The sequence below is a fragment of the Mus caroli genome, unplaced genomic scaffold, assembly GCF_978045245.1.
Source record: "Mus caroli unplaced genomic scaffold, Mus_caroli_1 scaffold_7, whole genome shotgun sequence".
NCBI lineage: Eukaryota > Metazoa > Chordata > Mammalia > Rodentia > Muridae > Mus > Mus caroli.
In genome coordinates this window covers 35,249,546-35,271,456 of record NW_028227262.1, presented here as the reverse complement: position 1 = coordinate 35,271,456, position 21,911 = coordinate 35,249,546, and the positions used below count along the sequence as shown (strand labels likewise).

General features: G+C 51.6%; 2 protein-coding genes across 15 annotated transcripts; both read left to right on the top strand.

The window, feature by feature from the left end:
• Nucleotides 1-444: 444 nt before the first annotated feature.
• On the top strand, nt 445-12,087 carry Il17rc (interleukin 17 receptor C). 13 transcript variants are annotated; one of them, XM_021165543.3, is made up of 18 exons: nt 445-765; nt 1,051-1,072; nt 1,218-1,370; nt 1,609-1,671; nt 1,760-1,869; nt 3,089-3,200; nt 3,481-3,525; nt 5,303-5,442; nt 5,639-5,698; nt 7,800-7,854; nt 7,924-8,105; nt 8,186-8,236; nt 9,059-9,104; nt 9,234-9,355; nt 9,685-9,744; nt 10,111-10,162; nt 11,231-11,326; nt 11,444-12,087. In XM_021165543.3, the coding sequence occupies exons 1-18, from the start codon at nt 661-663 to the stop codon at nt 12,064-12,066; spliced, it is 2,097 nt and encodes a 698-aa protein (XP_021021202.1). In that variant the 5' UTR covers nt 445-660; the 3' UTR covers nt 12,067-12,087. The 13 variants fall into 13 exon arrangements, with proteins under 13 accessions (XP_021021202.1, XP_085696293.1, XP_021021204.1 ...); XM_085840167.1 differs by having other exon boundaries at nt 1,167-1,370; XM_021165545.3 differs by lacking the exon at nt 3,481-3,525.
• Nucleotides 12,088-12,272: 185 nt separating this feature from the next.
• Nucleotides 12,273-21,768, top strand: Creld1 (CRELD disulfide isomerase 1). Of its 2 annotated transcripts, XM_085840159.1 has the most exons (11): nt 12,273-12,624; nt 12,733-13,013; nt 13,430-13,512; nt 16,547-16,657; nt 16,956-17,047; nt 18,073-18,249; nt 18,334-18,429; nt 20,084-20,167; nt 20,323-20,418; nt 20,558-20,692; nt 21,124-21,768. In XM_085840159.1, exons 2-11 carry the CDS (start codon nt 12,840-12,842, stop codon nt 21,336-21,338), a joined length of 1,263 nt encoding a protein of 420 aa, XP_085696285.1. In that variant the 5' UTR covers nt 12,273-12,624; nt 12,733-12,839; the 3' UTR covers nt 21,339-21,768. The 2 variants fall into 2 exon arrangements, with proteins under 2 accessions (XP_085696285.1, XP_021020315.1); XM_021164656.3 differs by having other exon boundaries at nt 12,273-13,013.
• The last annotated feature ends 143 nt before the right edge of the window (nt 21,769-21,911 follow it).

The window sequence follows — 21,911 nt, the reverse complement described above, 5'->3', positions numbered from 1 at the left end:
GCCTCACTGCCCCTCTGTCTCCCCTGAACCTGGGCCAGGCAGTGGGGAGCTCACTTTCTGGTGCCCTTTGACAGCAGCCCGTTGTCTTCAGAGCTCCTGTTTCACGAGGGTCACTGTCACTGAGACCCAGGGAAGAACCTGAGCATAGTAAGAGGGGACCCAGTGGACCTTAGGCTCCGAGGGTCATACAGGAAGTGGAAACACCCTGCATGCCACAAGCCTGGGGTCTTTCTGACCAGATCGATCAGAATCTTTGTTTTTTGGTGAGATCCGGGGTAAGAGTTCCTTTACACAGTAGTGAGTCCAGCTGTGCTGCCTTCCCAGGGCTCCTCCCAGCCAGGTACCAGCCAAGAAGGAGGAGGAGAGGCCACCACCCAGGTCCAAAGCTGCTGGCTCCTAAGCCTGGAGTTGGTGGGAGGGACGGGACAGGGCGGGGCGGGAACAGCCACTGCCTGCTGGGAGGCAAATCGAAAGCACTCCAGCTGAAACTGGGCCTGGAGTCCAGGCTCACTGGAGTGGGAAAGCATGGCTGGAGAGGAATTCTAGCCCTTGCTCTCTCCCAGGGACACGGGGCTGATTGTCAGCAGGGGCGAGGGGTCTGCCCCCCCTTGGGGGGGCAGGACGGGGCCTCAGGCCTGGGTGCTGTCCGGCACCTGGAAGATGCCTGTGTCCTGGTTCCTGCTGTCCTTGGCACTGGGCCGAAACCCTGTGGTCGTCTCTCTGGAGAGACTGATGGAGCCTCAGGACACTGCACGCTGCTCTCTAGTGAGTCTGGGACTATGGGAGGCTGGGAAAGGCTCAGAGTTAGAATTCAGTCTCTGCCTCATCACAGCCCGAGTCTGGCTCCTGTCACTGCCTCTATCAGAACTGCCCTGTCTGGTCTGTCTGGTGCTGATGGGGGAAGAGAAGATGGAAAGGGGACAAGAATTAGTCTTGTCTTCAGGGAAGGGCTTAGAACAGGGAGCGCTTAGGAAGGCGATAGGCAAGGGCTAGGGGGCTGTCAAGCAAGGAAAGATGCTTGAATTGAATTGACTTTTTCTTCCTTCCCAGGGCCTCTCCTGCCACCTCTGGGGTAAGTACTGCTACTTGAAAAGAATGACTTCCAGGAGAGCTGAAGGGAAAGCAACTGCTGGCGCTCAGCCTGGAAGCTCCCCTGCCCTCTGCAGGTATCACAAACCAAACCAGCTCCAGCTCCCACCCCACCCCTTCACACCCAGATGGTGACGTGCTCTGCCTGCCTGGAAGCCTCCAGTCTGCCCCAGGCCCTGTGCTAGTGCCTACCCACCTGCAGACGGAGCTGGTACTGAGGTGTCCACAGAAGACAGATTGCGCCCTCTGTGTCCGTGTGGTTGTCCACTTGGCCGTGCATGGTAAGTGAGGAAGCCCACCCGTGACTGAGTGCACACATGCCTGGGGAAGGCATGAGGATTGCAGACTCCGGGGACATCTGCAATGTCTAAGATACTGGTCCAGGTACCTCCAGGCCAGCCTGCTCTCCCCCCAGGCCTCTGCTTATGTGCCATGGCATCTCTGCAAGGGAATCTAAGCCCGAACCAGCCCAGAGCAGATGGCCGACTTGGGCTTTGCTCTCTCCTCTGCTTCTTGCAGGGCGCTGGGCAGAGCCTGAAGAAGCAGGAAACTCTGATTCCGAACTCCAGGAGTCTAGGAACGGTGAGGAGCCAGCTGGCCCAACTACTGCTTCTAGTCAGGGTCTTTCCCGTGGCCCGTGGCCTGGCTGACCCCTGCTTGTTGCTCTCAGCCTCTCTCCAGGCCCAGCTGGTGCTCTCCTTCCAGGCCTACCCCATCGCCCGCTGTGCCCTGCTGGAGGTCCAGGTGCCCGCTGACCTGGTGCAGCCTGGTCAGTCCGTGGTATGTGAAGGGCTCCTCCTGAGGAGAAGAGCCACCTCCAGAATCCCAGATTCCCTTCACCATCGCGTGCACTGTTTCCTTAAGTCTTGGGTCTGATCTGAGCAGTGAGGCCTCTTGGCTTTTTTTTTTTTTTTTTTTTTTTTTTTTTTTTTTTTTGTGGTGGTTTTTCTGTCTATAAAATGAGGGTAAGGACACTCCTGGCTCATGTGTGACTGGGACTAAGCAGTCCTCTGGGACAATCTTATTTCATCTTCGCACAGGCGGCACATGAGGCTTCCGGGTACTGCCAACACTTGGCATTTAAAATTTAAAATTTTAGCCATTCTGCCATATATGTCATGGATTATACCTGGAAATTTGTGTGTGCATGTGTGTGGCAGCAGTATTTATACTTCTAAATCACATTTATTTATTTATTTATTTATTTATTGTGTGTGTGTGTGTGTGTACTGGGGGTTCATATAGAGGGCAGAGGACAAGTTACAGAGTCAGTTTTGCCCTTTTTATCATGAGGGTCCTTGTGATTGAACTCAGGCTGCCAGGCTTGGTGACAGCCACTCCAATGAGGCCACACCTCCTCCAACAGGGCCACACCTAGTAGTGCCACTCCATGGGCCGAGCATATACAAACCACCACACGTGCTTACTTGCTATTTATAACTTCCTTCATGAAATGTCCTTTGAAACTTTTAATGACTATAAAATAAGAACAAAGACCTGGGAATGTAGCACAGTGGTAGAGTTCTTGGCTAACATGCTTCAGGCCTTAGGTTTGACACCCAGAAAACACACACACACACACACACACACACACACACAGGCATGTCTAGTTTATGTCACCTGCCTAGTTTATGTCACAGAGCAGCCATGAGCACCACTGATGTGTGCCTGCGGGGGCTGCTCCACGCTTGCGTTGGAGTATCTAATCAGCTTCCCTCTGATCAAGTGGTCTATGACAGCAGGTGTAGGCAGCAACTCAGATAGCCTGGTTAATCCCAGGCCTGCCAATACAGCTGTAGGAGATACGTGCTTTAGAACTGGGAACCTATTCAAAAGAAAGAAACTATAGTGATAGATTTCAAGCTAGATAGTATAGGTGCAGTCGTTGGCTGGAAATGGGGCCAGCAGGTAGGCAGAGTGGCCTACTCACATGAGCCCAAGATCTTGGCCTGCATTCTGAGCCCTTCACCTCCAGCCACCCACCACCCTCTCCTCATAGGGTTCTGCGGTATTTGACTGTTTCGAAGCTAGTCTCGGGGCTGAGGTACAAATCTGGTCCTACACGAAGCCCAGGTACCAGAAAGAGCTCGATCTCACACAGCAGCTGCCTGGTGAGTCACCCCAAAGTCCTGGTTCCCCAGTCTGTAGTCCCTTTGTTCACTCCCCCTCTTTCTGGTCCCATCATTTTCAAGCAGGGTTCTGAGCTGACACCCTCCTCAGTCAATTTCGTGTGCTTCTAGCCCTTGGGATAGGTGCTCTGTGCCCTGTGTAAGCGTGGGTGGTCTTCAGGGGACAGGCAGCCCCTCTCAGGATCTCCCCATGGTTTGCACTGCTTCCCTTTTTGCCTTGGACCCCATCCCCACTGGAGGTTTTTCTGTGATCTCTCCCCAGACTGCAGGGGTCTTGAAGTCCGGGACAGCATCCAGAGCTGCTGGGGTAGGGGCCAGGGACAGTGGGCTGGGTGGGGGGAGGAGCAGGATCTGGAGTTTACACAATTGGATGCTTGGGGTTGACATCAGCCTCAGAGACGCCAGGTTCCAAAAGTCACAGGACATGTTCTATCATTCATTCATTCATTCATTCATTCATTCATTCATTTGCTCATTCCACATGAACTGCAGTATTGCTTCATCTGTGTATGCCAGGCACTAGAAAGATTACAAACGCTCATCAATGCCAGGAACATCTAGTGGCCCAAAGCACTGTTAAGATTCTGGTGCCTTTCCTGATAGGCCAGATAAACTATTAAACCTGAAACAGGGGCCAAAAAAAGAAGAGATCTGATGTTACTTTTGTTTTGTATTTTCTTTTAAAGAAAATTTCTCATGCATATATAGCATATATCTTAAAAAGTTATAAGTACAATGATTTTTTTTTTGAGACAGGGTCTCACTGCGCAGCTCTGGCACTATAAAGACCAGGCTGGTCTCATACTCACACAGACCCACCTCCCTCTCTCCGCCTTCCAAGGGCTGGGATTGAATGTGCACCGTCGTGTCGGGCAAAGTGCTCTGGTTTTAATGTCTAGTTCAGTGGAGTGATTGTGTAGTTAGGTTGTTTTTGCCTTGTTTTGCTGTTTTGGTTTTGACAGGCTCTTGCTATGTTGTCCATGCTGGGCTTGAACTTGCAATCTTCCTGCCTCAGCCTCCCAAGCAGCCAGGGTTGCAGGTGGGCTTCGCCACATCTGGCTCCGTTGGGTTAGTGTTTAATGACTTCTACAGCTAGCACAAGGTGAAGGTGTGCGACAGGTTTTAAACTATTAAATAGTCCCCTTTCTTCTCTTCAACTCCATTTTCTTTTTTTGGCATTCCTCTTTGGCACTCCATACAAATCACTAGACACCAGAGCTTTGAAAACACACACCAGGCATCTATCTCCTCTTGTCACTCAGTGGTGATTGCCTTCCTTATTCAACAACGATTGACTGAGTGATTACTCGTACCAGACATAGTTATAGACTAGAAGTAAATTGATAAGCAAACCTGATAAAACTTCCCGTCTTTAAGGAAATGGGAATTGGGATTAGAAAAGGGTTGAGGGAAGATCCAGTAAACTCCTGGGATATATACAGTATATTCCTGTAGAATATACAGTATATTAGATGGTGACGAGTTATGGAGAAAATTCAAGAGAGAGGGATGGGAAGGATGGGAGCTCCAGTAGTGAGACAGCCTCACTGTGATGAAGGATATGAAGAAAGAACCCTGTATTTGAGAGACAGAGTCACATAGGAAGAGAATAGCCTGTGCAAAGGCCATAGGGCAGGAGCAAGGCAAAGTGTGCTTAAGGAATGTGAAGGCATCTCATGTGTTTGCAGCAAAGTATTCAAGATAGAGGTACTAACATATTAGGTTTGAGAGATCTCAGAAGCTAGCCTGGTTAAGGTCGTGGAAGCTGTTGTAAAGACTAGCTTATACTGGGATTACTATGTGGGGGCATAAGCAGAGTCTAGGGACAGAGATTGCATTAAGGAGGTAGCAGGATTCTACTGGCTGCAAAAGAGGAGCTGTCCCCAAGAAGCAAGCTGGAGCCTCTATGGGTCCAGTCTGAGATGGAGATACAGTCTGTCCTCCAAGGGCTTCCTAGTCCAAACCCTTCCAGGGGTTTGATGGAATCTCTAACGGGGCAGTTGGTGAGTATGGCCCAGACTTAGCTGTGCAGAGGGGGTGAAGGAAGTCTGAACTTCTCCATCTCTCTCTGCTTTTCCCACTAGTCCTGCCCTGGCTCAATGTGTCTACAGATGGTGACAATGTCCTTCTGACACTGGACGTCTCTGAGGAGCAGGAGTTTAGCTTCTTACTGTACCTGCGTCCAGTCCCGGATGCTCTCAAATCCTTGTGGTACAAAAACCTGGTGAGGCTTCTCCTCTAGGTCCATGTTATCCCTGTGCTGATGCCCATGCTAAGGATGTAGGCAAACTGTCAAAGGGGACACACCCAGAGCAGAGGACCTTAGCAGTGGGGAGGGTCTGTCTGTCCTTGGACTTTGGGCCTCCCCACTTCCTCTTTCTTAGCTTCTCTTAACCCACTTCTGTCTACTCATCCCACAGACTGGACCTCAGAACATTACTTTAAACCACACAGACCTGGTTCCCTGCCTCTGCATTCAGGTAAGAGCAGAATTCAACTGTACATGGGAGATGGGCTAGGGAGGCACGGAGGGATGGCCTCCAATCCTCTGGGGCCACTGTCCTCCATACTCTGAGATAGAGCGCACAGCCCCTTCGGGTGGCTGTCTCATTGCTCTTGCTGTCCTATGCCTTCTGCTTGTTATATGTCCGGAACCCTGTTCCTGGTGCTCCATCCACTGGACTGTTCCCAGTGGCTTGTGGCCCACCCAGATGTCCTTTCTTCCGTGCAGCTTTTCCCTGCTCCTCTATTCCCTCGTTGTGTTCCTGGGGAGGGTAGGGCACATGCTATATACTTAGAGGAGCTTCATCCTTCTTGCCATGTTCTAGCTGGATGACCTTGGACAAGACACTGCCCTCTGAGCCTGCTCCTTATCTGTAGTCTGGATAAACTGTACCATTATAGGGCTATTGTAAAGAAGGGTGCCACATCTAGATTTAATATGTTGACAGCAGCCACTCCCTCTGATTGCACATTAAATTAGTCATCGAGTCCCGATCACTTGACCTCTGGCATTTGAACCCCTCATCCTGTCTCTTCCTGTCTCTTCTCTCCATTTTCAGTTCCTTTTGGGCCTGTCTAATCCCTCCTTTGGGCTGTCGGTAACCTCCACCTCCTCCCTCCCTTCCCAGTGCCTTCCTGTCTTCCCCGCACTGAGTCTTTCCCAGTGGACTTTCTCCTAAGCCCCCCTCTATGAGAGGATTGTGATACCCAGCCCAGCTGCTCTCCAGGCCCCGCCCACCCCGCCTGTGCTCAGCTGGTTCCCACCACCTCTTCCATGTAATCAATCTTCCTAGTGACCAAAGCTTCTCCAGTACCCTGGCCTTTCCTTGTTATGAATCCCCCGTCTTTCTGGCTTTTCTTCTCCATGTGCCACTACCTCTAACCTTTGGCTTCTGTTTAATTTCTTTTTGTGTATATAAGATGCTCCATGAACACTTGGAAGTGAGTAACTGACTAACATTTACATACTTCATCCTTACTGAGCCTGTGACTTCTTTGAAGGAAAGCAAACGTTGACAGAGCCTGGCATACACTGGTGCTCAGCCAGAGCCCTGGACAGAGCCTGGTATACAGTGGTGCTCAGCCAGAGCCCTGGACAGAGCCTGGTATATAGTGGTGCTCAGCCAGAGCCCTGGACAGAGCTTGGTATACAGTGGTGCTCAGCCAGAGCCCTGGACAGAGCCTGGCATACAGTGGTGCTCAGCCAGAGCCCTGGACAGAGCCTGGCATACAGTGGGTGTGAATTGTTGACTGCACAGATGAATGAACAAATCCCCAGTGCCAAACAGTGGTGAGACGCATGGCACATGTTCAGGAACTGTTTGCTGAGATTCAACTCTCTGTATCACCATGTCCCATGTCCCACTACTCTCAAACATTTGATGAACAAATTAATATATTTTCTCATGGCATAGGTCTAAGCACATAGTAGGTACTCTAAAAAAAAAATCCAGCACAGTATTTGATACATAGTAGATATTTACAAAATGTTTGTGAAATGAAACAAAATTAATAATCTAAGGCTCCTTGTGTATCCCATACTGCTAACACACATTGTAGGCACTCATAATACACATAGTAGGCACTCATTGACAGTTGAGTGAAAATCCAGGTGTCATGGTGCATGCTTTTTCTTTCTTTCTTTTTTTCTTTTTTTTTTCAAAACAGGGTTTCTGCCTCGAACTCAGAAATCCGCCTGCCTCTGCCTGGGATTAAAGGCATGCACCACCACTGCCCGGTGCATGCTTTTAATCCCAGCATTCAGGAGGTGAATCTCTGGGAGTTCCAACCCGACAGGGCTATATAGTGAGCCTCTGTCTCAAAAAACAAACAAACAAAACAAAAACAACAACAAAAAACAACCCCCCAAGAAGTTGAGAGAAGATGTACATTTCAGTGTTTACAGAGAAAATCTATATTCCCTTCTCCAGAACTCTGTAAGAGTAAGAAGCCTGGTGAGCGGTTATGAAACCTGCCTCAGTGAACACCTCCTAGTACCCAGCAGAGGGTCTGATGTGCAATCATGGATGGTTGGCCCTGTCAAAGTCACTTAATAGGCCCTCTCTTTTCTTTTCCCAGGTGTGGTCAATGGAGCCAGACTCTGAGAGGGTCGAATTCTGCCCCTTCCGGGAAGGTGAGCTAGTCTCCTAAGGCAGGGGGTATGGGAAGGTGGATGACTAGTGACCCTGGCCTTCTGCTGCAGATCCCGGTGCACACAGGAACCTCTGGCACATAGCCAGGCTGCGGATACTGTCCCCAGGGGTATGGCAGTTAGATGCGCCTTGCTGTCTGCCGGGCAAGGTAACACTGTGCTGGCAGGCACCAGACCAGAGTCTCTGCCAACCACTTGTGCCACCAGTGCCCCAGAAGAACGCTACTGTGAATGTAAGTGAGGTCAAAGGTTGCAGAGAGTGTGTGGGACACCAGCGTCTCCCTTCACCTCACTCATTCCCTGCTTTCCACAGAAGCCACAAAATTTCCAGTTGGTGACAGGCCACCCCAACCTCTGTGTCCAGGTCAGAACAGTAATGACAGCATTGGGCTGTGGGTGGTTCTGCACTGGTTCTCCTCCCCAAGCTACAGCCCCCACACATGTTCCTGGGCACTGTGCACCCAAACACACTCACCATACATGGACACATGAATAATGAAAATTAGAACATTTTAAAATTCAAAAACAAAAGCATTCATTCAAGATTTAACTGGGCATAGAGGTTCATGCCTACATTCCTAGCACTTGGCAGACTGAGGCAGGAGGCTATGTGGGCTCCCCTGGGTTTGAGGCCACCTGGTCTGAGCTATTCAGTGAGTACCAGGCCAGCCTAGGCTACAGCATGATACTGTTTCGAGACAAATATTGAGTATCGACTATGTGCCAGTCACTTTGAGATTGAGCTGTCCGTGAACAAAGCTGGCAAATGTCCCTGTCCTCACAGAACCTATTTCTCATCAAGGAAAGCAAACAGTGTGCTTTAAGGACGCATGTTAACGTGCAATCACATGCTATGGGAAGAGGCGAAGGAATGGAGGCTGTGATCCTCAGTGGGTGACCAGGTGAGGGAGAGAGTCTCCTGTTTGAGGTGTCAGATGTGGAGATGTTTTAAGTGCAGACAGAGCTTAAGGTTGTAAATTCAGTCAGCACAAGCATCCCCCCAAAGCCTGGTCTGAGAAATGGGTGACTCCTAATCCTGCAGCCTGAACTCAGCTCTGCCTAACCTCAGGTCCAGAGTGCAGAGCCGGCCTGATGCTCTTCCTCTCGCCTGCACCCTCCCTCTTGGACTTCCTGACCCTGGCTCTTGCTTTTCCTAGCGCTCCTAACTCTGGCTCCTTCTAAGCAGGTGAGCACCTGGGAGAAGGTTCAGCTGCAAGCCTGCTTGTGGGCTGGTGAGTGGGGCAGGGCCACTGCCATGGGGGACACCGTGGAGGAGCTGCCTTCTGGGGGTAAAGGTCAGGGGATGGGAGGAAGGCAAAGCCCAAGTGGGTCTTACTAGAGTGGCCTCTCCCTCCTCCCAGACTCCTTGGGGCCCTTCAAGGATGATATGCTGTTAGTGGAGATGAAAACCGGCCTCAACAACACATCAGTCTGTGCCTTGGAACCCAGTGGCTGTACACCACTGCCCAGCATGGCCTCCACGGTGAGGACGAAGGAACCGTCGCTAGATGCTTCCAGCCACATCTCATGCACGGCCTCATATTCTTACTTCTCTTCTCAGTCACTGTATCCCACCTTACTTTACTCTGTCATTCTCTGCCAGGGCCAGTACTGCTCTCTGGGAATACAGTGCGGGGGGGCAGGGGGGGGGGGGCGACATATGCGCGTGCCCTTGCTTGTGTGTATGCACACACATTCCTTCTCAGTGGCTTTGTAAGTCTCATAGCTCCTCTTGACAAACAGCCCTGCTCTACTGCAGCACCTTACATGCTGCCCCGGGTGACAGCCCCTCCCCCTCCTTTGCCTTGGCAGAGAGCTGCTCACCTGGGAGAGCAGTTGCTGCAAGACTTCCAGTCACACCAGTGTATACAGGTGAGTTGGTGACAGAACTTGCCCTGGTGCCTGCGTGTGTCTGCTTGCTCTCTGTCTAGCCCGGGTAGGTAAAGGGTAGGCGATATCATGCCTGTCCCACAGGTGCTCACTCTGACTAGAGCCCAGTTAAAAGATACACACCCCCAGTCAGTGCTAGGTTCTAGAAAGAGCTTTGAGGAAGAATCTGGCAAGGCCCCATTTGGCACAGAGGTCAGCTTGGGCACAGTATGAGCAAAAGCAGAGGTATCCGCTGGAGCCTGCTCTGGGCAAGGAAGTATGCGTCGCTGAGGCTAGGAATGTGAATAAGCTGGCCAGAAATGATTAGCTGTTGAACACCAAGCCGGGGACTGTGGTTGTGTCTTACAGCTGTGGACCGATGACAACCTGGGATCGCTATGGGCCTGCCCCATGGACAAGTGTGAGTACGAGGGGAACTGTTCTTCCTGTGTGCCAGCAGCTGACTCTGACAGGGACCACAGTGCTGAGGCGACATGTGATGCTCTGCCAGGCTCAAATAAGTCACAGCAGCATTCCTTTTAACCAGTCAAAAACGACAGAGAGGGAGAAAGATGGCTCAGCTGGTAAAGACATTTGCCACCAAATCTGAAAAAAAAAAAAAAAAACCCTGAGTTCCCTGGGACCGACATGAATGGACTCTCTTGAGTTGTCCTCTGACCTTCACACAAGCTCTATGGCATGTGTGCCCCTCAAGGGTGGGGATGGAGGAGGGACAGGGATAAACACACACTTTTAGGGATCCCAGAGTCACTAAAAAGACATAGCCTGCCCACAGCAACAGAAATCTAAAAGGACAGAGCCAGTATGAGCTGTTGAATGTTTGCAAGTGCAATCTTACAGTAATAGTTACGGGTTCAGTGCAGTGAACGAGCGCAGCCAGGACCTGGTTTAGGTGGGATGAAGACTTCAGGGGAAAGGTCCTAGACACACCGGGAAGCCTGTGCTAGTTGAAAGGAGTCAAGCTGCAGTTTTAAGACGGTGAAGTACATTTTTGAGAGTTTCCAAAGCTGTCAGTGTGGTTAGAGGGTCTTGGGAAGAAGATGGGAGGCCCAATAGGGTGTAGGATTTTATGTCCCCAGCAACACCAGCTCCCTCAAGGGCTAGAATAAACCTATTTTTAAACAGATCTTGGTGGTTCCCCATAGAGTGAATGGACTGTAAGCGGAAAGATAGGGGCTATTGCAATCATGCAAGGCAGCAAAATTAAGGGCCTGTAACCCTAGGCTTCAGGGGCAATATCAGCTGCCATCTGAATGCACTTGATGCTGTTATCCATATTTACAGGCATGGAAACGGAGGGAGGTCACAAAGACACATGGAGCTTTTTCAGTGCGTGGGCTCTGACACATGTGACTTTGACTCAGGCAGATCACTTCATGTATATAGACTATTTTTTTTCTCCTCCGATAAGGTGGAGTGAAAGATAAAGGTTTCTAACTAGCCCATTATTTTCCCCTGTCTATTCCAGACATCCACAGGCGCTGGGTCCTAGTATGGCTGGCCTGCCTACTCTTGGCTGCGGCGCTTTTCTTCTTCCTCCTTCTAAAAAAGAACCGCAGGAAAGGTGAGTGCTTTCCTGTCCCGGTTTCCCAAGGACAGCCTCAAACAGTGGCGCTGGGCTCAATTGGGTGGAGGGAAGGCAGGTCTGGGCTCACCCTCACAGGCTCCACTATCCCTGTAGCGGCCCGTGGCGCCCGCACGGCCTTGCTCCTCCACTCCGCCGACGGAGCGGGCTACGAGCGTCTGGTGGGAGCACTGGCGTCCGCGTTGAGCCAGATGCCACTGCGCGTGGCCGTGGACCTGTGGAGCCGCCGCGAGCTGAGCGCGCACGGAGCCCTAGCCTGGTTCCACCAGCAGCGGCGCCGGATCCTGCAGGAGGATGGCGTGGTAATCCTTCTCTTCTCGCCCGCGGCCGTGGCGCAGTGTCAGCAGTGGCTGCAGCTCCAGACAGTGGAGCCGGGGCCGCATGACGCCCTCGCCGCCTGGCTCAGCTGCGTGCTACCCGATTTCCTGCAAGGCCGGGCGACCGGCCGCTACGTCGGTGTCTACTTCGACGGCCTGCTGCACCCAGACTCTGTGCCCTCCCCGTTCCGCGTCGCCCCGCTCTTCTCCCTGCCCTCGCAGCTGCCGGCCTTCCTGGATGCACTGCAGGGAGGCTGCTCCACGTCCCCGGGGCAACCCGCGGACCGGGTGGAACGAGTGGCCCAGGCGCTGCGGTCCGCCCTGGACAGCTGTACTTCTAGCTCGGAAGCCCCAGGCTGCTGCGAGGAATGGCACCTGGGACCCTGCCCTACACTAGAATAAAAGCCGATGCAGTATTCCTAACCAAGTAGCATTCGTGTATCTGTTCCGAGGATCCGCTAACAGAGCCTTTAACCCTGCTGCCCTTTAAAGCCCGGACAGGTGCAGCCCGGAGCCGCTTCTGGTTGGCTAGTGTAGGTTGACGCCATGGCACATGGCTTTCCATCATTGGCTGGGAGAAGGCCCCGCCCTCCGGACTGCGGCGTTGAAGAAGGGTGTACTTTTTACGGAGGCAGCGGCATTGAGGCGACTCTGCCTACAGCGCCCGGGGCGGGGGCGGGGACTTTTTTTTTCTCCCTCCTCTAAGGTCTAGCAGGGTTTGGATCCTCCCAGTCCTGTTTCAGGCTGTGCCTCCATCTCCCAAAGAGGCTCTGAACTTGACCCCTTCTCTTCATATCCGGATCCGGGCTCCTCCTCCAGGACCGCCCATCCGCCTTTCTCTCGGAATATTTTGGGATCCAACCCTCTCTCTAATTCTGGCCCCTAATAACTCACTGAGACCCTAAAACAATGGGCTGACGCTTATTCTTTTGCCCGCGATCCCGGCCACCTCCCCCTACGGTAACGGAGAAATAATTTCTCTGCTGGAATTGTAGATTAGGCTCTTTTACCCCTTCCAGCGCCTCTGCTTCCAGTACCCCAATTTATCCTCGTTTTGTAATTACGTAGGTCTGGGGCTCTGAGCCCCAAAGCGCCTGGCTTTCCTCCCTACAGCCTGGCTTCTCCAGTGGACCCTCCCCCTGCCCTCTATCTGCACGTCCCCAGCCTGGGAAAAGATGGCTCCACTGCCCCCAAGGGGCCTGGTCCCATCTCTGCTCTGGTGCTTGAGCCTGTTTCTGAGCCTCCCAGGACCTGTCTGGCTCCAACCCTCTCCTCCTCCCCATCCTTCTCCCCGAGCTGAGCCCCATCCGTGTCATACCTGCCGGGCACTGGTGGACAACTTCAACAAGGTGGGTGCACTAATAGCCACGAGGGAGGGGCCCATTATTGGAGAGCAGGGAGCTCTCTCTGCAAATCTGCATGGTGTCTAGTCCCAGTGTGGGTTGCTGGCTTTAACTATGGCATTTGGGTAAGGTGTGTCACAGTGCCTCAGTTTCCTGGTCAATAACATAAAATAATGAAATGTTAGAATGTTAGGCCGGGTGTGCCGGCACATTCCTTTAGTCCCAGCACTGGGGAGGCAGAGGCAGGTGGATCTCTGAGTTCCAGGCCATCCTGGTCTACAGACCAAGTTCCAGGACAGCCAGGACTATGCAGAGAAACCTTGTTTCAGAAACAACAACAAAACAAAAACCAAACTAATAAAAAATCCAAATGAATGTGTCCAGCTCTGTACTTAGATATTCCTAATTTCTTCCACATGCAGGGCCTGGAGAGAACCATCCGGGACAACTTTGGGGGTGGAAACACGGCCTGGGAGGAAGAGAAGTTGTCCAAATACAAAGACAGGTAAGAAGGTGGGGTCAGGGTATATACCCCAACTCTGGGTTTCTGTTGATGATGTTGAATAGATTCTCTGCGGAAGCTTTTCGCTCCCCAGATCCTGAACATTTACAGTACAGCAGATAAGGAAACCAAGCCCCATCTTCGTGAAACTTGCTTTTTAGTAGAGTAGACACAAACAGTACACTCGGCCTGTCAGGTGAAAAACAAGAATATGGGTAAACCACAGGTGGGTGGGATGTGTTCAGGATGGTCCGTTTGAACAGTAGCGGGGCTGACCTTCTGTTTCTCCCAAAGGTGGCTGGAGCAGAGTGAGCAGAGGTTCTAGAGAGGAGTTTAGATGTCCTGAATGGGAGGCCAGAGAGGACACTGGATTTCCTGGAACTGGAGTTAGAGGAATTGGGAGCCACTATGTCCGTGGTGGGAACTGAATAATTGCTGAGCCATCTCTCCAGGTCTTAAGTGAAGAGATCACTCACACTCACAAAGTACAGGAAGCCAGGGGAGCTTGGAGGGAGTGGGGAGAGCAGCTAGGGAGTGGGGGAGAGGGGCTTCTTTAGTCTGGGTATAAAGGCAGCATGGACTAGTAAGACATGCAGTGGTGCACACAGAGCTAGTTGAAATCTGAGCATCCTTTGGAGATCATCAGTTGACATGATAGATTCCTTATGGAGCACGAGAGAGAGTACTATTGATTGGGTGAGGTGTGCAGGTGTTTTCTTTTCTTTTCTTTTTTTTTTTTTTGTTTTTTTGTTTTTTGTTTTTTGTTTTTTTGTTTTTGTTTTTTCGAGACAGGGTTTCTCTGTGTAGCCCTGGCTGTCCTGGAACTCACTATATAGACCAGACTGTCCTTGAACTCAGAAATCTACCTGCCTCTGCCTCCCAAGTGCTGGGATTATAGGCGTGTGCCCCCACTGCTCAGCTGCAGGTGTTTTCTGACTGCAGAGGAGGCCAGGAGCAGGGGTGGGGTCAGGCCAGGCCTCTGAACATGGTGGGGTGAGATGTGCCCTGGACACCCAGATAGCTTCCATCTTATTCCAGAGCTCAAGGGACAGTTAGGCCTAGAGACAGGGACTGAAGAGGCCCTCTAGATTCCTCCTGCTTGAATCCTAGGGATCGAACTCAGGTTCTCAGGCTCAGTCTTGGTGTGAATGCCTGGATCTCTTGAGCCATCTTAGTGATCCCCAATTTCTTCTTTCCTTTCTCCTCTTTCTTGGTTTATTTTGCTAAATTAGCTCCTCTAGTATTCCACTGTGTCAGACCATTTTAAATATGTGATATGTTACGACATGTTTATTTTTAATATTTTTAATTCTTTCATTTTTTTGAGATTGTAGTATAATTAAACTAATTTTTATGTTATATATTTGTGTGTGTATACATGTGTGTGTATGTGTGTGTGTGTGTGTGTGTGCAGGTGCACGTGCATATATATGCTCACAAGTCTCTTCCCATTTATTTATTTTCAAGACAGGGTTTCTCTGTGTATCCCTGGCTGTCCTGGAACTCACTCTGTAGACCAGGCTGGCCTGGAGCTCAGAGATCCACCTGCCTCTACCTCCCAAGTACTGGGATTAAAGACGTGCGGCACCATGCCCGGCAAAATTCTGGTTTTGAGATATGATCTCATATGCACTGACCTTGAACTCCTAATCTTCTTGCCAATACTTCTCAAGTGATGAGATCACAGGTGTGAGCAACCACATCTTGTTTATATATTAATTTCTTAAATTGTAAAATACACATAAGAGAATGTAACAGGCTGGGAATGTAGCTGAGTTGCTAGAGGGTTTCTCTCACGTGCACAGTACCCTGGGCTCCTTCCCCAGCACCTAATGCAACCAGGCTCCATGGTGCACACCTGCGATTCTAGTACTTGGGAGGCAGAGGCAGAAGCAGGAGGTTAAAGTTGTACATAGCTACATAGTACTGGCTTCTAACTCAGTGATCCTCCTGCCTCAGCCTCTGGAATGCTGGGATTACAGATATATGCCATCACTTTTGGCTTTAAAACATACTCATCACCCAGAAAGAAATCTTATTCGCATTAAGCAGCTCCTCTGCATCATTCCTTCCCACAAGCTCCTGGCAACTCTAATATGCTCTCATCAAGCAGAAACCTGTGTGGCTTACTTATCTGATTGCTTTGACATTCTGTGGCACGCAGCCTTTTATGTTTGGCTTCCTTCACTTAGCGTAATGTTTCCCACAGCTCATCCCCATTGTGCGGTATGTGCCGGGCAGTACTTCATTCCTTTTATGACTGAATAATTTACCTTTGAATGGGCCTGCTACTTTTTCTTTTGTTGGTTAATGTACAGTTGAGTTGTTGTCTGCCCTTTGCTTGATATGAACTTTGCGACTGTGAGCATTTGTGTGCAAGGGTTGAACACCTGTTTCCCATTTGTTTGGCATCTGTGCCCAGGAGAGGAATTGCTGAGTCATGGTGGCTCCTTAGAGCTGATTGCACCATCTCGCATGCAGTGCAGTCGGGAATCTGGTTTTTCTACATCCCTGCCAGCACTTGAAAGATCATATATTTGCAGGGGGTGTGGGGGTCCTCTTTCGACCTCTGAGCTACCCCTTCCAGCCCCGTGGTGTGATTTCAGTCCTGTCTTCCCAGCGCGACCATCCCTGCTAGCCCAGGTCAGATGCAGGAACTGAGAATTCAGGATTCACCTGCAGAAGTGTTAACTGTTTCTACTCGACAGAAGGAAAGCACAGAAGTGTGCCTGACATGGTGGTGCACAGTGGGATATAGCAGTAGGAGAGTTCTAGGCCATCCTTGTAGTGAGAACCTGATTACAACCGAGGGGCCAGAGGTGAGAAACAAAAACAAGGCTTCATGACGTGCCCAAATCACACAGATAGCCTCACCTCGGACCTAGGTCTGTCTGATTCCCAGAGCCAGTAGACTGGCTGTCACTAATGCTCCATGGCCCTTCCTTGGTAGTGTCCCGTATGGAGGTCAGGGGGTGGAGAGCCACCTGAGGAGCCGGTGGGCAGACCACGTTCTTATCACCCTGTCCTGTGTACTCAGTGAGACCCGCCTGGTGGAGGTGCTGGAGGGCGTGTGCAGCAGGTCAGACTTTGAGTGCCATCGTCTGCTCGAGCTGAGCGAGGAGCTGGTGGAAAACTGGTGGTTTCACAGGTGAGGTGTGGGAGGGGGTTACAGATATGCCCCGGTGATGTGGCTTTGACTTGGCCAAGAAGCAGTTGCATGGCAGCTTGGTTTGGAGCCTTCCCAATCCAGATCTGAGGAGTTGCCCCTGGGTACCAGGCCCTCACGCTGAGCCTCTTTACTCCTCTGCCCAAAGGGCCTTCCTTGGTCAAGGGGTTCCTGGGACACATGCCCAAGTTGAGCTGAATTCCAGTTTCAGGGAGGGCAGGAGCAGGCAGCCACTCCCACTGCACCCTCGCCTTTCAGCCTTTCTGCTTCTTTCTCACAGGCAGCAGGAAGCCCCTGACCTCTTCCAGTGGCTCTGTTCCGATTCCCTGAAGCTCTGCTGCCCCTCTGGCACCTTTGGGCCCTCCTGCCTGCGTGAGTCTTTCTTGATCCTCTTTGGGAGTGGGAGGGGCTGGCGGAGGCCGGGAAGCTAGGCCACACTGGGTGAGTTCAGCTTGCTCCCTTAAGATCTCCAGACCGCCGGGCGTGGTGGCACACGCCTTTAATCCCAGCACTCGGGAGGCAGAGGCAGGTGGATTTCTGAGTTCGAGGCCAGCCTGGTCTACAAAGTGAGTTCCAGGACAGCCAGAGCTATACAGAGAAACCCTGTCTCGAAAAACCAAAAAAAAAAAAAAAAAAAAAAAAAAGATCTCCAGACCCCTGCTCTGGCCTGCCCTACAGGGCTAGCCTGAGCCAGGTGCAGTGTGGCTGAAGTTGTTATTAAATAAATGATGCCCTCACCTCTGCCTCCTTCATTCATATGTCTGGTCAGACTGGGAAGGGGCAGGCACATGCCCCAAAGCCCCCATTATCCCTGTCTGTCCACTTCCACAATAACTAGTCAAGAGCTGAACTTGGTACAGTCCAGTCTAATTAATTTATGCTCAGGCTTTGAACTTGTAATCATTCTCAATCAGCATTCTGGGTGTTGGAATTGCCACGTGCCACCATGCCAAGCTCCTAGCCTGCATTAGAGCTATTGCTCCTGTGAACAAGGTAAAGGGTTAGTTGCTGGAATGACGGATTTAGTCTTTAGAAAAGATGTGGAGGTACAGGCCTGTAATGCTAGTGTTTAGGAGGCTGAGGCTAGAGGATTTTCAGTCTATTCAGATAAATTCTCTGGACTTCCTGAAGATTGTGTCTCAAGCACAAATGTCTTTGTGCGTGCATGAAATATAACTGAGTATGAGACCCTCTCTCAAAAGAGAAAAAAAAAGAAAAAGGAGGCAAATAAGAATAAAGTTTACCCAATTGTTTTACAATAGGCTATTACATATAGCTTCTGTGTGAATAATAAAGTTACTTTTTCTTTTTAGAAATATTTAGAACCAACATAGAAAATAGTCTCTTGGATGACAAAGTTGTGTATAAGATCTCACCCAACTGATGTCTGCCCACAGCATGTCCTGGGGGCACAGAGAGGCCCTGCGGTGGCTACGGGCAGTGTGAAGGGGAAGGGACTCGAGGGGGCAGCGGGCGCTGTGACTGCCAAGCCGGCTATGGGGGCGAGGCCTGTGGCCAGTGTGGCCTTGGCTACTTTGAGGCAGAGCGCAACAGCAGCCATCTGGTATGTTCGGGTAGGTAGCCAGAAGCTGTGGTGTGGGGCGGGAAGAGCCGGGATACCTGCCTGCCCATCTTCACCCTGTCTGCTTTTTACCCAGCGTGTTTTGGTCCTTGTGCCCGCTGCACGGGACCTGAGGAATCCCACTGTCTGCAGTGCAAGAAAGGCTGGGCCCTGCATCACCTCAAGTGTGTAGGTAAGGGGGGGACCATGGCGGGAGGGCAGGTTTTATTCCCTATGTACACATATGCCTGCCTACACCAGTACAGGCTCCTTCACATGGGACCCTCAGCCTGGCAGGCAGCAAGCTAGGTGTTTATAAAGCAGAAAGACCTGCACGCTGTGAAGAGTCGTGTCCACAGCCAGCTCGGTGCAGGGCACTGATGGACCACGAGGACCTCAGAAGAGGTGCTTCTTTGCAGATCTTTTGTTTTGGTTTCTCTATGTAGCCCCAGCTGTTCTGGAACTTGCTCTGTAGGCCTGGCTGGCCTTGAAGTCAGGGATCAAGCTGCCTCTGCCACCCACGTGCTGGGATTAAAGGGGAACGCCACCATGTGGAGCAAAAACAAATCTTACAAAAACAAAGCAACAGCAACAAACATCTAGAGTGGGATTTAAAGTCTAATAGTGAGACGACCCGGCAGTTAAAGGCGCTTGCTGCCAAGGCTGAAGCCCGTAGTTCAGTCCCTGAGACACACATGCTGAAAGGAGAAAACCAACTGCAGCAAAGTTGTCCCCTGATTTCTACGTGTGTGCTGTGGCATGAGTGTGCGCACACTCATACACACACATGCATGCAAATGAGAAGTAAATCTTTTTTTTTTTTCTTAAAGAATGACAGGGCCGGGCGTGGTGGCACAAGCCTTTAATCCCAGCACTCGGGAGGCAGAGGCAGGCAGATTTCTGAGCTCGAGGCCAGCCTGGTCTACAGAGTGAGTTCCAGCCAGGGTTATACATACAGAGAAACCTTGTCTTGAAAAACCAAACCAAAAAAAAAAAAATAAATAAATAAATAAATAAATAAAAAGAATGACAGGAATTTAAAGCCAGGCATGGTAATGCCTGCCTAGGATTTAGCTCTGGGGTGGTGGCGACAGGAAGATGAGGAAACAAGGTCACCCTCGGGGACAGTAGTTTCAGGACAACCTGGACTGAATGAGACCCTGTCTCATAAATTTTTTAAAAAATTGTTTTTAATATACACACACCTAGCAGGTGGTAGCACATATATTTAATCCCAGCACTTGGGAGGCTGAGGCAGGGGGATCTCAGGGGAGTTTGAGGCTAGCCTGGGCTACAGAGTGAGTTCTAGGATAGCCAAGGTTGCAAAGTGAAACACTGTTTCAAACAAACAAACAAACAAACAAAAACCACACACCCCTTTTCTTCTGATGTGAGTGGTCCAGCTTAGCAGTGAAGCTGTCTTGTCAGTCCCTCAGGGACCCAGGTCCCCTCTGCCTATGGTGGTCCCCTTGGATGGCTGATGCTGAGTCACAGCCACCTCCTGCTTCAGGTCTCAGCACTCAGGAAGTGAGAAGGGGCTGACTGGTTTGTTTGTTTGGTTGGTTTCTTGAGACAGGGTTTCTCTCTATAGCCCTGGCTGTCCTGGAACTCACTCTGTAGACCAGGCTGGCCTCGAACTCAGAAATCCACCTGCCTCTGCCTCCCGAGTGCTGGGATTAAAGGTGTGCGCCACCACCGTCCAGCAGGGCTGACTGTTTTTAAGTAACATCTCCATCCCCGGCAGAGGGCTGCACCTAGCTGCAGGGCTTGAGTGTCTGACTCAGTCCTGCTGTAATTCCTCTGCTAGTCCTGCAAAGGGACACTCCCAACCTTTGCCCTCTCCACAGACATCGATGAGTGTGGTACAGAGCAAGCCACCTGTGGAGCTGACCAGTTCTGTGTGAACACAGAAGGATCCTACGAGTGCCGAGGTCAGTGTCGGCTGCCCAAGGGAGAGGCTGGAATGGAAGAGGGGGACAGGAGGTGGTGCTTCGGGCCTTTCCCTCCGAACTTCTGCCTATTCAGGCTCCAGAGCCTGAGATTGGGGCGGGGGGGGCACCCCTCACTTCTGCCCTCTCTTCTTCAGACTGTGCAAAGGCCTGCCTGGGCTGTATGGGAGCAGGGCCAGGGCGCTGCAAAAAGTGCAGCCGTGGCTACCAGCAGGTGGGCTCCAAGTGCCTAGGTGAGTCTTCTGCCAAAAGGGGCTGGAGTATGGGTGAGGTAAGGGAAGGAAGGATGCACACTGAGACCGTGGGGAGCTGTGCGGGGAGCCATGGCAGTCAGCACCCTGACCTGTTCCCCTCCCCCACACCCACCCCCAGATGTGGATGAGTGTGAGACCGTGGTGTGTCCAGGAGAGAATGAGCAGTGTGAAAACACGGAGGGAGGGTACCGCTGTGTCTGTGCTGAGGGCTACAGACAGGAGGACGGCATCTGCGTGAAGGAGCAGGTCCCAGGTAAGCAGAGTGGGAGGCTGGACTGCTCCAGAGGGAGCACAGACAAGCTCCTCCTCCGGCCCCACCCCACTGCTACGTGGGTGGGGGTGGGGTGCGGAGAGGCTGCCCTAAGACCCAGTCCCTGTGCATTCTCAAGGTTGGCTTTTGGTGGTCTTACCTCCTCGTAGAAAGAGAATTAGATTTGGCAGCAAACTCCACCTATCCAAGTTTTCTGATGTTCCCTAGGACCCTTCAAAGCTTTGAGCAGTCCCTTCACCTCCCAGCTTCCTTCGAGCTTAGTGAGGTAGCTCCTGCAAGGCTTTCTCAGTAGCGAATGATGCTTGTGCTTGGTGAGCTAGGCGGGCCCGGCCACGTGATCAGGCGTTTGGGAGGTGTGGGCAGCTCCCGGAACTGCCAGGAAGGAGGCAGTGACAGGCGCACCTCCTCTGCAGAGTCGGCGGGCTTCTTTGCCGAAATGACGGAAGATGAAATGGTGGTTCTGCAGCAGATGTTCTTTGGCGTAATCATCTGTGCGCTGGCCACGCTTGCTGCCAAGGGTGACTTGGTGTTCACTGCCATCTTCATTGGAGCTGTGGCAGCCATGACTGGGTACTGGTTGTCAGAGCGGAGTGACCGTGTGCTGGAGGGCTTCATCAAGGGTAGATAATCCCTGCCGCCACTCACAGGATTTCCTCCCACCCAGGCTGCACCTAGAGGTTATTTCTCTCTCCCACTGGACACCTGGGACAGCATAGTTTCTCTTTGAGACTGGGGTAAACACCCTTTTACCTGCCTTACTGAGCAGCCCAGGACCACAGTGGCCCCAGGGGGTTGAAAAAGAGATGCCACGAGATCCTAGCCTAGGACACTGGCAGGCCTCACCGTGTGTGAATCCCAAGACAGTTTCTCCCCAGGGAGGTTGCAGGTGGGCTTTGGCCCCTGCCCAGGATGAGAGGCGTCCCCTCAGGGGTGGGCCCCCATAGGCCCCTTGCCAGGTGCATGCTGCCAGCTCCTGCTGTGTATTCGCCGCCCACACCCTAGCCATCGACTTATTTATTCATCTCAGGAAATAAAGGACGGTCTTGGAAATGGGAAAAGTTTCAGTCTTAACAACCCACCACTGTCACTAAAGTTCTCTACAGGCCTGGGGAATCATGGACTGCCATGTTAGAGAAGTACTGGGAAGGGGCTGGAGAGACAGGGAGGCTGTTAGGAGCAGTTGCTGCCCTTGCAGAGAGAC

Bases quoted from the DNA above. Each gene is read 5' to 3' on its own strand.
- Creld1 (XM_085840159.1), top strand. From the start codon at position 12,840: ATGGCTCCACTGCCCCCAAGGGGCCTGGTCCCATCTCTGCTCTGGTGC. The intron at 17,048-18,072 runs GTGAGTCTTTCT...GTCTGCCCACAG, and splicing joins CTTTGGGCCCTCCTGCCTGC to CATGTCCTGGGGGCACAGAG. The intron at 20,419-20,557 runs GTGAGTCTTCTG...ACCCACCCCCAG, and splicing joins GGTGGGCTCCAAGTGCCTAG to ATGTGGATGAGTGTGAGACC.
- Il17rc (XM_085840160.1), top strand. From the start codon at position 661: ATGCCTGTGTCCTGGTTCCTGCTGTCCTTGGCACTGGGCCGAAACCCT. The intron at 3,201-3,480 runs GTGAGTCACCCC...ATCTCTCCCCAG, and splicing joins TCTCACACAGCAGCTGCCTG to ACTGCAGGGGTCTTGAAGTC. The intron at 9,356-9,684 runs GTGAGGACGAAG...TTGCCTTGGCAG, and splicing joins TGCCCAGCATGGCCTCCACG to AGAGCTGCTCACCTGGGAGA.